We start from the raw sequence: 12,548 nt of genomic DNA, 5'->3' as shown, positions 1-12,548 counted from the left end.
ATAGCTGGTCTATAAGGTTGACTTACAACCATCACCATAAGGGTTGTTTGGACTGGTGCAAGGTGTTCACTAGAATAGTGAACATCATATACCAGGCCAACTTCTCACATTGGTGTGCAGCGGTTGGGATTAGAGCTTGCTGTTGTTTTACCACTTGTAATCTTGAGATATCATTTGAAAGATCACATAGGTACCTGTAGGTACATATAAAAACAAGTCTTAAGATACTTAAGTTCTACTGAACTTAGTTGTTGTAGAGCCTGGGCCTAGCACACCCTGACTACAACTCCTAGTGAGGTTCTGTAGGAAAACAAATAGTGTAGGTAGGTGCAACACCTCACCTCACTAGAAACCATGTCTCATCCAGAGAACCCCAGTGGTTCTCTGCCTGCAGAAGTATATTCCTTGAGGACTGCTTTGAGATATGAAGCCTTAGCCTTCCAAGAATTGAGACAATTGTGTACTTCTAGAAGGCTAAAACAGGGTTCAAACCCTATCATCAAGTTCCTGGTTGAGCTCTTAGAAGAGTATGATGCTCAACAGCCACCTAAGACAGGTGACGCAGGTAGTGCAGATGAAGTCTTTCCCTCTTCTGATGATAATACTGATACTCCTGTACCAGAGGAAGAAGAGGGGGTATAAGAAGATGATTCTGATCTTGAGGTAAACAGCCAGGTCCCAGTCAGAAGACTTAGCCAGGCTAACTTAAGCATACATGGGAGTCAGTATGGGCAGCCCTCATACAGACCTCCAAGTGGGCTTCACCAGAGGCAGAGAAGTGGGAGATCCCACTCCAGGGACTCTCTCCAATCTCAGGCTTCAAATGGTTCTCATGGCCTTGCTCAGAGAGGGATGACTTCCCCTCAGAGAAGGGAACATGAGGCAAAGATGAGAGTGGCTGCTCTTAGGATTGAGAGACAGGAACCCGAGGTTGCCTTGGCCAAAGAGAAGCTTGCTCGTGCTAGAGAGCATAGAGAGAGTGGGTTATAACCCACTGGTGGCAGCAATATCCCTAAGGATAAAGATAAGGCCTATGAAAATAGACACCTAAGCAAGATTGTGCCCCCCTATAAAGAAGGGGATGACATCCACAAATGGATTACTGCTTTGGAAAGGGCCTGCAAAGTGCAGCAGGTACCCCAAAGTCAGTGGGCAGCAATCTTATGGCTCTCCTTTTCTGGAAAAGGTAGAGATAAGCTCCTCACAGTTAGTGATGGGGATGCTAACAACTACTCTGTCCTGAAGAGTGCTCTGATTGATGGATTTGGCCTAACCACTGAACAGTATAGGTTGATGTTCAGAGATACCCAGAAGACACAGACTCAGGACTGGACTGATTTTGTTGATTGTGCCACTAAGGCTCTGGAAGGCTGGTTATTGGGAAGTCAAGTTAGGGACTATACAGGATTGTATAATTTGATCATGAGAGAGCAAATCCTTAGCAACTGTCAAAACCAGCTATTGCATCAGTACCTGATTGACTCTGATCTGACCTCTCCCCAAGAATTGGGAAAGAAGGGAGACAAATGGGTCAGAACCAGGATTAAGCAGATAAACCAGAACCAGGGAGGTGATCAGAAAAAGGCAGACCAGAAGGGTAATGAGCAGAAACAAGAAGACCAGAAGTCTTCACCAGGCCCCCAAAAGGCACAGGGGGAGGGTGGCTCCAAAAAGAACAAACAGAAACAAGAAGGTCCAAAGAAGCTCTGGTGTGGATACTGTAAATCAGTCTCTCACTGTTTTAGTGAGTGCACCAAGAAGGGCACAGCACCAACCACCATTGCCCCTAAGGCAACTGTTCCCCCTAGTCCAGCTGTTAGTGGTGGTTCCCAGCAAAAGGGTGTAGTAAGGTTAACCCTGGGAACTGAGGTGTACTCTGGCCTAGTCAGAGTACCAACTCAGGCTGTTCTTGTCTGTGATGGGGACATAGCAATGCCCTCTACTGTAAGCCCCAGTAATCTGAGCAAGTACAGACAGACACCTTTTATTAATAATAAGATGGCTCAGGCCTACAGGGACACTTGTGCCAGTGTCACCATGGTGACACCTAACTTTGTGGACCCTGAACAGATCATACTAGGTGAGACCTACCTAGTGACCAACACTAGCAATGCCACTACCTCCCATAGTATGGCAGTTGTTAACTTCTCCTGGGGAGGGGTAACCGGCCTCAAAAGAGTTGTTGTGAGTTCAGACCTTCCAGTAGAGTGTCTGTTAGGTAATGATCTTGAAACCTCAGTTTGGTCTGAGGTGTAGTATAGGACCCATGCAGAAATGCTGGGAATATCAGCACATGTCCTTGCTGTGACCAGGTCACAGGCCAAAAAGTGCTTACCTGAACAAGTGCTGGATCTTGGAACAATAGACCAGACACTACCCAAGAGAAAGAGCAAGAGGGTTAAGGCAGTGCCTTCCCCCCTGCCTCAGGTTGAGGATCAGCCCTCCGAGGAGGAGGATTCCGAGATCCAAGAGGGAACTATCCTAGAAGAGCTTGAGCCTGATCAGGTTGAGTTTCTTGGGACATGGGGACCCTCAAGGGCAGATCTGAGGCAGGCACAGTTAGACTGTTCCTCTCTTGAACCCCTCAGACAGCAGGCCGCTGCGGAGGCTGCTGGGAATGCTCAAGTTACCCATAAAGTGTATTGGGATGATGGGCTCCTTTATTCAGAGGCTAGAGACCCCAAGCCTGGTGCTTCCAGGAGGTTGGTTATACCTCTGCAATTTAGGGGCTTCCTTCTTACCTTGGCCCATGATATTCCCTTAGCAGGACACCTGGGCCATAACAAGACTTGGGACAGGCTTGTACCTCACTTTCACTGGCCCCATATGTCAGAAGATACCAAGGAGTTTTGTCTCTCCTGTGTTACCTGCCAAGCCAGTGGCAAATCAGGTGGCACACCAAAGGCCCTCCTCATACCACTACCTGTGGTGGGGGTATCCTTTGAGATAGTGGGGAACAGACATTGTAGGACCAATGGACCCCCAAACAGCATCTGGGCACAGATTTATACTGGTGATAGTGGATCATGCCACCAGGTATCCAGAAGCTATTCCCCTGAGGACCACAACAGCTCCTATTGTGGCAAAGGCCCTACTTGGAGTTTTCTCCAGAGTGGGGTTTCCAAAGGAGATTGTCTCTGACAGAGGTGCAAACTTCATGTCAGGATATTTGACTGCAATGTGGAAGGAGTGTGGTGTCAACTATAAGTTCACCACCCCCTATCACCCACAGTGTAACGGGCTTGTGGAGAGATTCAACAAGACCCTCAAAGGGATGATAAAAAGGTAACCTGAAAAGGTGAGGCGAAGATGGGACATCCTTTTACCCTGCCTTCTGTTTGCTTACAGAGAGGTCCCACAAAAGGTGATTGGCTACAGCCCTTTTGAGCTTTTGTTTGGGCATCCTGTAAGAGGACCACTATGTCTTGTGAAGGAAGGATGGGAGTTACCTCTCAAAAAGCCTAAACTTGACATAGTGGACTATGTACTTGGTCTCCGCTCCAGGATGGCTGAATATATGGAGAAGGCTTCCAAAAACCTTGAGGCTAGCCAAGAACTTCAGAAAGCTTGGCATGACCAAAAGGCTGTGCTGACTGTGTACCAGCCAGGACAGAAAGTATGGGTGTTGGAGCCAGTGGCCCAACAGCACTCCAGGACAAATGGTCTAGACCCCATACAATAGTTGAACAGAAGGGAGATGTCACCTACTTGGTGGACCTTGGGACTCCCAGAAGCCCTCACAGGGTGCTTCATGTCAACAGACTTAAAGCATTTATCGACAGGGCAGACATGGGCTTGCTCAGGCTACAGATGAGGGGCAGGAGGAAGAGAGTGACCCTCTCCCAGACCTGCTTACTCAGAACCCTGATGATGGGTCAGTAGATGGTGTAGTCTTTGCTGACAGCATCTCTGAACACCAACAACAGGACCGCAGACAAATTCTTCAGTCCTTCAGACATCTGTTTTCACTGACCCCAAGTCAGACAAGCTGGTGCACCCATGAGGTGGACACTGGTGACAGTCTGCCTGTCAAGAGTAAAATCTACAGGCAACCTGACCATGTCAGGGACTGCATTAGGACAGAGGTCCAAAAGATGTTGGAGCTGGGAGTTATTGAGCCCTCAGAGAGCCCTTGGGCCAGTCCAGTAGTCCTGGTGCCAAAACCTCACACCCAAGATGGTAAGAGAGAGATGAGGTTTTGTGTGGACTACAGAGGTCTCAATGCTGTCACTAGGACAGATGCCCACCCCATCCTCAGGGCAGATGAGCTCATTGATAGATTGGCTTCTGCCAAGTTCTTGAGCACATTTGACCTGACAGCAGGCTACTGGCAAATCAGACTAGCTGAGGATGCAAAAGCAAAGACAGTATTTTCGACCCCAGGAGGGCATTATCAATTTGTGGTAATGCCCTTTGGTTTGAAGAATGCACCTGCCACTTTCCAAAGGCTGGTGAATCAAGTTCTCACAGGACTGGATGACTATTGTGCAGATTATCTAGAAGATATTGCTGTCTTTAGCTCCACCTGGGAGGATCACCTGGTCCACCTGAGGAATGTTTTAGAGGCCCTGCAAAAGGCAGGCCTCACTATCAAGGCCACTAAGTGCCAGATAGGACAGAGCAAGGTTGTGTACCTGGGCCACCTGGTAGGTGGGGGTCAGGTTCAACCACTGGAGAGCAAGATCGAGACCATCAGAGACTAGACTCCTCCAATCACCCAGACACAGGTCAGAGCTTTATTGGGCCTGTCTGGATACTACAGGAAGTGTGTTAAAACTATGGGTCCATTGTGACACCACTGAATGATTTAACTTCCAAAAAGTTGCCAAAGAAAGTTCAGTGAACAGTTAGCTGTCAAAAGGCATTTGATGACCTGAAGCAGGCCATGTGTACTGCACCTATTCTGAAAAGTCCAGATTACTCCAAAGAGTTCATAGTCCATACAGATGCTTCTGAGTTGGGCGTGGGAGCTGTACTTTCACAACTGAATATAGATGGTCAAGACCAGCCCATTGCTTTCATAAGCAGAAGGCTGACCCATAGAGAGAAACGTTGGTCAGCTATAGAGAGGGAGGCCTTTGCTGTGGTTTGGGCATTGAAGAAGCTGAGGCCATACTTGTTTGCCACTCACTTCAAGATTCAGACAGACCACAAGCCCCTCCTATGGTTAAATCAGATGAAGGGTGAAAATCCCAAACTTCTTAGGTGGTCCATTTCCCTACAGGGGATGGACTTTACAGTGGAACATAGACCTGGGACTGACCATGCCAATGCAGATGAACTCTCCAGATATTTCCACTTAGAACATGAAGACTCAACTGGTCAAGGTTAGTTTAATGTCCCTAAGTTTTGGGGGCGGGGGGTGTGTGTAGGAGAGTAGGGTCTGCTTCCTATGGTCACCCCCACTTTTTGCTTTTGCTTTACTGGTTTTCGACTTAGATGTGGCTGTGGGCCTGCTAATCAGACCCGCAACCCAGATGCACTCTATCTAAATTCACACCATGTACTCTGTGTACATCCACAATTGGGAATTGTTTCACCTTGTCAGCCCCTGTAGAAGTGTACCCTAGGTACTCAGGGCATAGGTGTAACCAAGGCCTACCAGGGGTTTCAGCATGTATTATGCCACCCCTGGCTGGCCACTCAAACTGACACGACTGGCTGATCACTCAGCTGGGGCAAGGTTGTGTAATCACCCCTTGCTTAGGTATAGTATTCCTATATCTACCCTTATATATAGACACACAGTAACCTATAATGTAAATGTAAATGTAAATGTAAATGTACAGGAATTTATATAGCGCAAATCACCGAGCGGTTTCTAAGCGCTTGCTTAGGGAACCCGTCCTGGTATTCCCTTGTGAGATAACCCCAGCAGGGTATCCACAAGGTGAAAGCCAGGCATCCCGCCGCGAGGGGCCGTTGTGGAGATTAAGCAAACTATTGCCCAGAGTCGCAGAGTGTGAACCCGTGAATTAAGTAGGCACCGGAGCGAGAATTGTCGAGTCCATGGACATTTTAGGACTCAAGACCCCGCCGAGCCGGGAATTGAACCCTGGTCCCGAGCTGACCTCAGTTTCCAGGTCTGCCTCCTCTAACCAGTGAGCCACACTTCTCCACACTATAAGTCACTCCTATGGCAGGCCTTAACAATCCTGGAGGCAGAGTGCTTGGTTATGTGTGAGATGGTGTTCTAGCATGAGCTGAGCCTGTCTGTAGCTTGCGTAACCATGTCCTTATAGCTGTTCTATGATATTGCCATACCATATACTCTTAAGTGCATTATAATACTCGCAGTTGAAAGCTAACTTTGGTTTGGCTTTATCTAAACATGTCGTGTAAGGTGTCATACGCTTTGGAATACTACGCCCTCGCCAATTCTGGCGACGGGGGTAGCATTCCACCCTTCTAGAGGGAGAAGACATGTTGTTGCTGACTATCCCGGTTAAAGTTAACCAGAGCCCCAGCGTCACAAAATGGATGCTGCTGCCACAGACACAAGTCTGACCTCCTGCTGCTGGGAGTCCTTCCAGTCACGGAGGTTTGGACAATAGGTTTCCTGCCTGGAGAGGTGCGAGCACCACCCCAGACAGGACTTTGTGTATTGGGACAGGGAGGGCTGAATAGAATGAGACACTGCCTGGGGCACACTAGGTGCTCCATGCATACCCCAGTTCAAACCGGTTGCTGGGGCACTCCAGCCCCAGCGCGAAACTGGACAAAGGAAAGGGGGTGTAACCACCCCCCTTCCTGGTCCCACCCATAGGAGGGACCTAGAAAGTAATCCAGCCCCTTTTAGTTGTATAAAGGTAGGAGCTGAACCCCAGGACTTTAGATTTTGATCCTGAACTGAAACTTGAAACGAAACTCTGGACCTTCGACATTCTGCTGAAGCTGAAGAATCTCCCTTGTGGCCAAGGAGTGATCACCCTGGGCAACCAGGCACCATCCAGCAAATCCACGGCTTGCTTTGTCGACGCTCCCAACGGGACCCGAGCACAGAGCCTGACAAGACCCAGACTTCCAGACCTCTCTGACCCTCTCTTCACGTCTGCAGCATAGCTGAGATCCGTGGAGGTGACGAGACATGTGGGACCGGACATCTTGAAAAGTCCACGACTTGCTAACTGTGCAGCTCCTGACGTACCCTCGAAGCTGTGCACTGGGGATTAAGAAGCCCTGACTCCGAGCTCCACCTGCACCAAAGATCAGCCCTCAACACTCCACGAGTTCTGCGTGGGGCCCTTCTGCTTGTGTTCTGCTCGACGCGTTGTCCGGTTGCTAGCCCGTTGGCTAGTAGCCTCTGTGACGACAACCCTTTTGAACCAACTCGCTTGACTGGTTGCGCCAGACTGGCCCTTGCCTCCCTGCAAAGGTGAGGCACCTCAGACCTTGCTGGTCTGCACCAGAAGCCTTCTTTGAATCCTGCGTGGGTTGCCTTTGCCAAGGCTTGTTGACTCCAATCCGGCAGTCGACCCCTCCATCTGTGAGAACCTTCGTGGGACAGCTCCTCTCCAGCATCTGGTCGTCCTCAACGCCTCCTGGTCCGCGTGGCTGAAGAGACGAGCTTCCCGACAGCACCTGATTGCTCCTCGACGTCGTCTGGTTCCTTCCTGGTTCCACCCGGACACTGGCTAGTGACCCAGACTCTGTCCCCTCTGCCTTCAGGTCTTCTTCATCCTCGATACACCCTTGGATCCATCCGGACATCTTCCTCCTGGTCGCCTACAGCATCTTTCTTCGCAGGCTCCATAGACTTCAACGGCGAAACCCGACACATCTTCACACCTATGCACCCGCTTCCTGTGGTTGAGGTAACGTGAGTACTTCGGTGCTCCCAAGGGTATTGACTGTCCAAGTGTCTAGGTTTTTAGTTGTTTCCTTCTAGCTAGACCGGAAGTGTCCTAAATCCTTCTTTTTCTAAACTCTAAGTTCCCATTGACTTAATATTGACTCTCGCGTGTGTGTAAAGAGACTGCATGTGCCGCCTGTGGGCCTCCTACTCCTAACCTAAGGGTCAGATAGTGTAGCCCCAGCGATTCTCTAGGCCCTAGGCCTTTCCTTTTCTCGTGACGTGGTACTTATACCACTTTCTTAGTATATGGTTTGCTTCGCCCCTAGGGCCTAACTGTAAATTGTGCAACTTAACGCATTCTGACTAAGTAACTTGTTAAGTGCTTTGGCCTCTGATCTCATAAAGAGTTCAGAGGAGTGTTAGTAAATAAATACATATATATTTTATATATATCCTGTGTGGTGTCCTTTCATTTGGTAATCAAGGGGTTACATATGGTAAAACAGCTGGCTTTACACGCCCTCAAGAGTCTTTTAGCCTAAGACTGTTCTGTCCACGCTACCACTAGGATAGCTGGTCTATAAGGTTGACTTTTAACCATCACCATAAGGGTTGTTTGGACTGGTGCAAGGTGTTCAATAGAATAGTGAACATCATATACCAGGCAAACTTCTCACAGTATCAACAAATGACAGTGCATCCAGTCGAGGCTTCACCATGCATACAGAGAAATGGAAGATCTCCTTTGCTTCATTCTGCCCTATATTCCATTTATCTTAGGACTATTTGAAAGGTCTTCCCAAGTATTCGTAAAGTACCATTCGGATAAAATAAATGTAAACACATTGTAGACATGCACAAACCTTGACAAGGCCCCAGATGTTACATTTCTGCACTGAGCAGAATACATTCTTTACCAACTAAAACCAGATGACCAGTTAAACTGCAGATAATAAAACAAACCACGAGAAAACAATGGTATTTTCATGTCACTAACCTTTCGCATACAGGCTTCTCCAGCTTCTTGGAGCTCATTGTTCGTAGAGTTAAGAGCTTTAAAGAGTGCAGCAATAATTTTTTCTCGAGACTGGGGCAAGTAATTGCAAGCAGCTAGAGCATCTGCAAAATGAAAGCAAGACATACAGTGTTAAATATGAAATGCACAATACAAACAAATTACAGTTAAGTAAATTTTGAATTAACTCCAATCTACTGTATGAACCCTATTACATTAAAAATTGAAAAAAGGTGCACCTTACTGTAGCTGGATAGACATCACACCTCTACTGCAGAGACCACATCACTAGTATGTCTCTGTATGTTGCAAACTTAATTCTGAAAACAGAAACAGAGAACAAGGCCTTATCTGCATGGCAGCCGAGGAGCAATTAAGTCATGGAGTGGAAGGTTATGGAGAGAAAATCAATTTTCTCTTAATGAACACTCATTAATTGTCTTACTTGTTGTGCGCTTCCATGTTCAATTCTTAAAAAAGGCAAGAAAAATTGACAAACTGATATTGGTCCAGCTACTGCATGTGGAGATCAGATGAATGCAAACGAGTTGCTGTTAGGCAAAATATCTGTTCCAACGTGTATTACTCGAGCATAAATATAGCCCTGAGGCATGTAGCGTAAAGAGAGGGGGTGTTTTGTATTGGTACATTGCTTAGACAAAATGTTGTCCAATTGAGGAATCTTTGAATCTGAATCTCAGAAACAAATGGCCAGCCAAGCAAAAAACAAGTAGGAGTGGATTATTGCTAACGAAAGATTTTAAAGGTATTTCTTTCTTCAGACCGCTACAAACATGCTAGATTTAGTCATGTTAATTGGCAGATTCATTCTTATCTTATCAAAGAATTAAGGATTGATAAAATATTGTAGGAGAATGAAGCCTGTGCCAGAAGTACCTAGACGGTGAACTAACTCAACTGAAGTTTCTCTTTCCAAAAACGCTTCAGGATCCCACAGGTGGGCATGGAATTCCATATTTATGATTATTAACAGATTCCATGATGGAAAAACAAAACTGAAGCTCTGTGTGGGAAATTGCTTATTTACAGCAGGGGGGCGTTGTGGGGTGGGGAGGATATGGTTACAATCCTTGCATAGCTTTGAATAGCATTTAGCGTAAAATAGTTTTATGTCAGACTACAACTAAAATATCAGAAAGGTGGGTACGCTTCAGAAACTCAGACATGTGAATAATACATAAACAAAACAATGAGTATCCCAGAAAAACATTGAGTAGAGAAGCAGTGTGGCCGGGGCCCTGAAATGCAACATAGAGGAATGAGGACAGGCAAGAAAAATAGAAGATGCAGAAACAATCTGTAAGAAAATCAAGCAATGAGACTAAAATAAACAGCATTTTGTAAGTTCCAAATCAAAGATTTCAACCTGTCGTCTGTTCAATAGGACATATTAATGGCTATTTTTACTTGTGCCCTGCAGACAACATAACATTCAATTTGAAATCCTTCTAAATAGAACAAAGAAAGATCTAGCTTTCTTAGCCTTTATTGCCAGCACTACTAAATAACTTGACACTGCCTTCCACGTCGTGCACAATGCATTTGAGCTCTATATAAAGTGCTCTGTCGCTTCTTTAAGTTCATGCTGCAATGTATAAATTCCTCAAATAAAATCAAAAAGTGCAAGAATAAGATATCTGATGGACACATGATACTTCATTGATAAACCTAAACCAATACACAATAAAACTGTAGCAAGTATAAACTAAAAATAACTCATCTAAAAAATACATTAAACCGTAAACGTAATAACATTTCATCGTTCCAAAAGTGTTCAACTCTCTGCAGCAGAGGAATTAAACAAGTTCTGCGATAGCAGAGACAATTCACTCAGCGTTGCCTTGAGATGTCATTTGAATCCGATTGCTTCCCAGTTACATATCTTTGTTTAGCTAGAACTGCAATACATATTCTCACGCTTAAAGAAACAAATGTATTTAATAGCATCAATTAATGCATGTAAACTGGCATACACATTCTAAATTTCAAGTTGCACATCAACCAACAAATTAGGTTTTCCTGGGTCCTCCACAAAAGAAACAAAAAAAAACACATAGTGCAGAGTATGTTGCACATTGGCTAACTATTGACGTTTCTAATATGAGCCATCCTAGGTAAAAACTAAGGGTGTGCCTAATCAGACCAAACCGAAGACTGTTCATCAGGTTTCTCATGTATGTTTTTTTTCCCAAAACTGCATAAGATACGACATAGGTCCCCTCAGTGTTCTCAGGAGTAAATAAGCTCTTACAGTTTGGGACTAACTGAAGAAGTTTTTTCATTCAATGGCAATAGTGTAATGTAAGGTGACCGTGCAGATGTTGCTTGTACTTTAGTTCTCACAACCAACCAAGGTGGTATGGAGGTAATAATTAAGGGAAGGTAGTTTCCTGGAGGACCATGTAGGATGCTGGTTTGCTTTGGGAAAAGGCCACTACAACGAAGCCGTTTCCACGAAATCATTAACCACGCATGCAGTACAACGCATGCGTGGTTACCACGAAAGCCTTTACCACGCATACCTGACTAGGTGGTTTGTAGTAAAGATATATGTAGTAAAGGAAAAAAAAGGGGGGGGGGGCTTGGGGGGTCTCCCCCCGTTAAAAAAAAACCACCTGAAGTCACGTCGATATGCAGAAAATCAGCGTCGTATAAGAGAAATCGGAAAATAAACTTCCGTTTTCTCTTAACGACGTATGACGTCACCACGCATGTATTAGAGTTAAAGGTTATGCGTGTTAAACGAATTCCGTTGTAACGCATGCGTGGTAAAGGCATGCGTTGCAACGGAATTCGTTGTAACGTCATACATTCGTTTGCTTTATTTGCAATGTTGTTACACTCCCATAACACCATACTGCAGAGTCAAAGGTTACAATAGCCATCAGGCTTTGTATATTTTTTACCATATTCTCCGATGGTTTAGTTGCAAATCTGACCTGACTTGAAAAAGCACCCTAGGTCTGGACGAAATATAATCTCCTTTGCACCAAAAGCCAACAATAACTCATGGCAGATTTTCAGTTGCTAAACATGCAAATGATGTAACGTTATTCATGGGTCTCACTTACCTTAATTGTCATTTTGATATTATGTGAGCCAATTGACATAATATGCGATTTAGGCAGGGTGGCCTTCAAGACAAGTAAACCAACACAAAAAGCAATAATTTATTAATGCAGTAAACAGTTTGCCATTCCGGATAGCAATATGCGGTCATCTGCGCATAAAAGGATTCGTATAAACATTCTTTCTTCCTTTGGGCAGTATTAGGCCCGCTCTTGAAGGCCTGCCACCACTGACATACAGGGAAATAAGAGCGGGCATGTTCCCACCATGTCTGTAGGTATGTATGTGACATTTTCATTGCACAAACCTAGCCAAAAGTCAGGTTCCTATTATACTAATACCAAACCCAAATACCTCAATACCAATACTCAACCCTACACCACTACTTCCTGATTCCGAGAAATCGGTACACTCTCTATAAACACCATTGCTCATTGATAGGGGGAAAGTGGGAACTTATTCATATAATTAAGTCCAATAATTCATCACCACTCATACAGTTTATGCCAAAGCTTTGAAACAGGCAGAAGGACGAAGTGAGATTTATAAAGAAAAGATGACTCCCCCCACTCCCCCCCCCTTAGGTACTTTTGATATTTGTAAATCACCAAATGCAAGTTCAATCATTGGTCCATATGTTAATGAACT

At 45.5% G+C, this 12,548-nt stretch overlaps 1 protein-coding gene across 1 annotated transcript in view; it reads right to left on the bottom strand.

The window, feature by feature from the left end:
• Positions 1-12,548, bottom strand: part of TRRAP (transformation/transcription domain associated protein) — an 885,394-nt gene that overhangs the window by 593,298 nt on the left and 279,548 nt on the right. The window contains exon 29 of the mRNA XM_078664902.1: positions 8,793-8,914. Coding sequence (XP_078521028.1) covers positions 8,793-8,914 — 122 coding nt within the window. The remainder of the gene's footprint in view (positions 1-8,792; positions 8,915-12,548) is intronic.

The sequence above is a fragment of the Lissotriton helveticus genome, chromosome 10, assembly GCF_964261635.1.
Source record: "Lissotriton helveticus chromosome 10, aLisHel1.1, whole genome shotgun sequence".
NCBI classification, from domain to species: Eukaryota; Metazoa; Chordata; class Amphibia; order Caudata; family Salamandridae; genus Lissotriton; species Lissotriton helveticus.
Note: the sequence above shows the minus strand (reverse complement) of the source record. Positions and strands in the feature narration are given on the sequence as shown.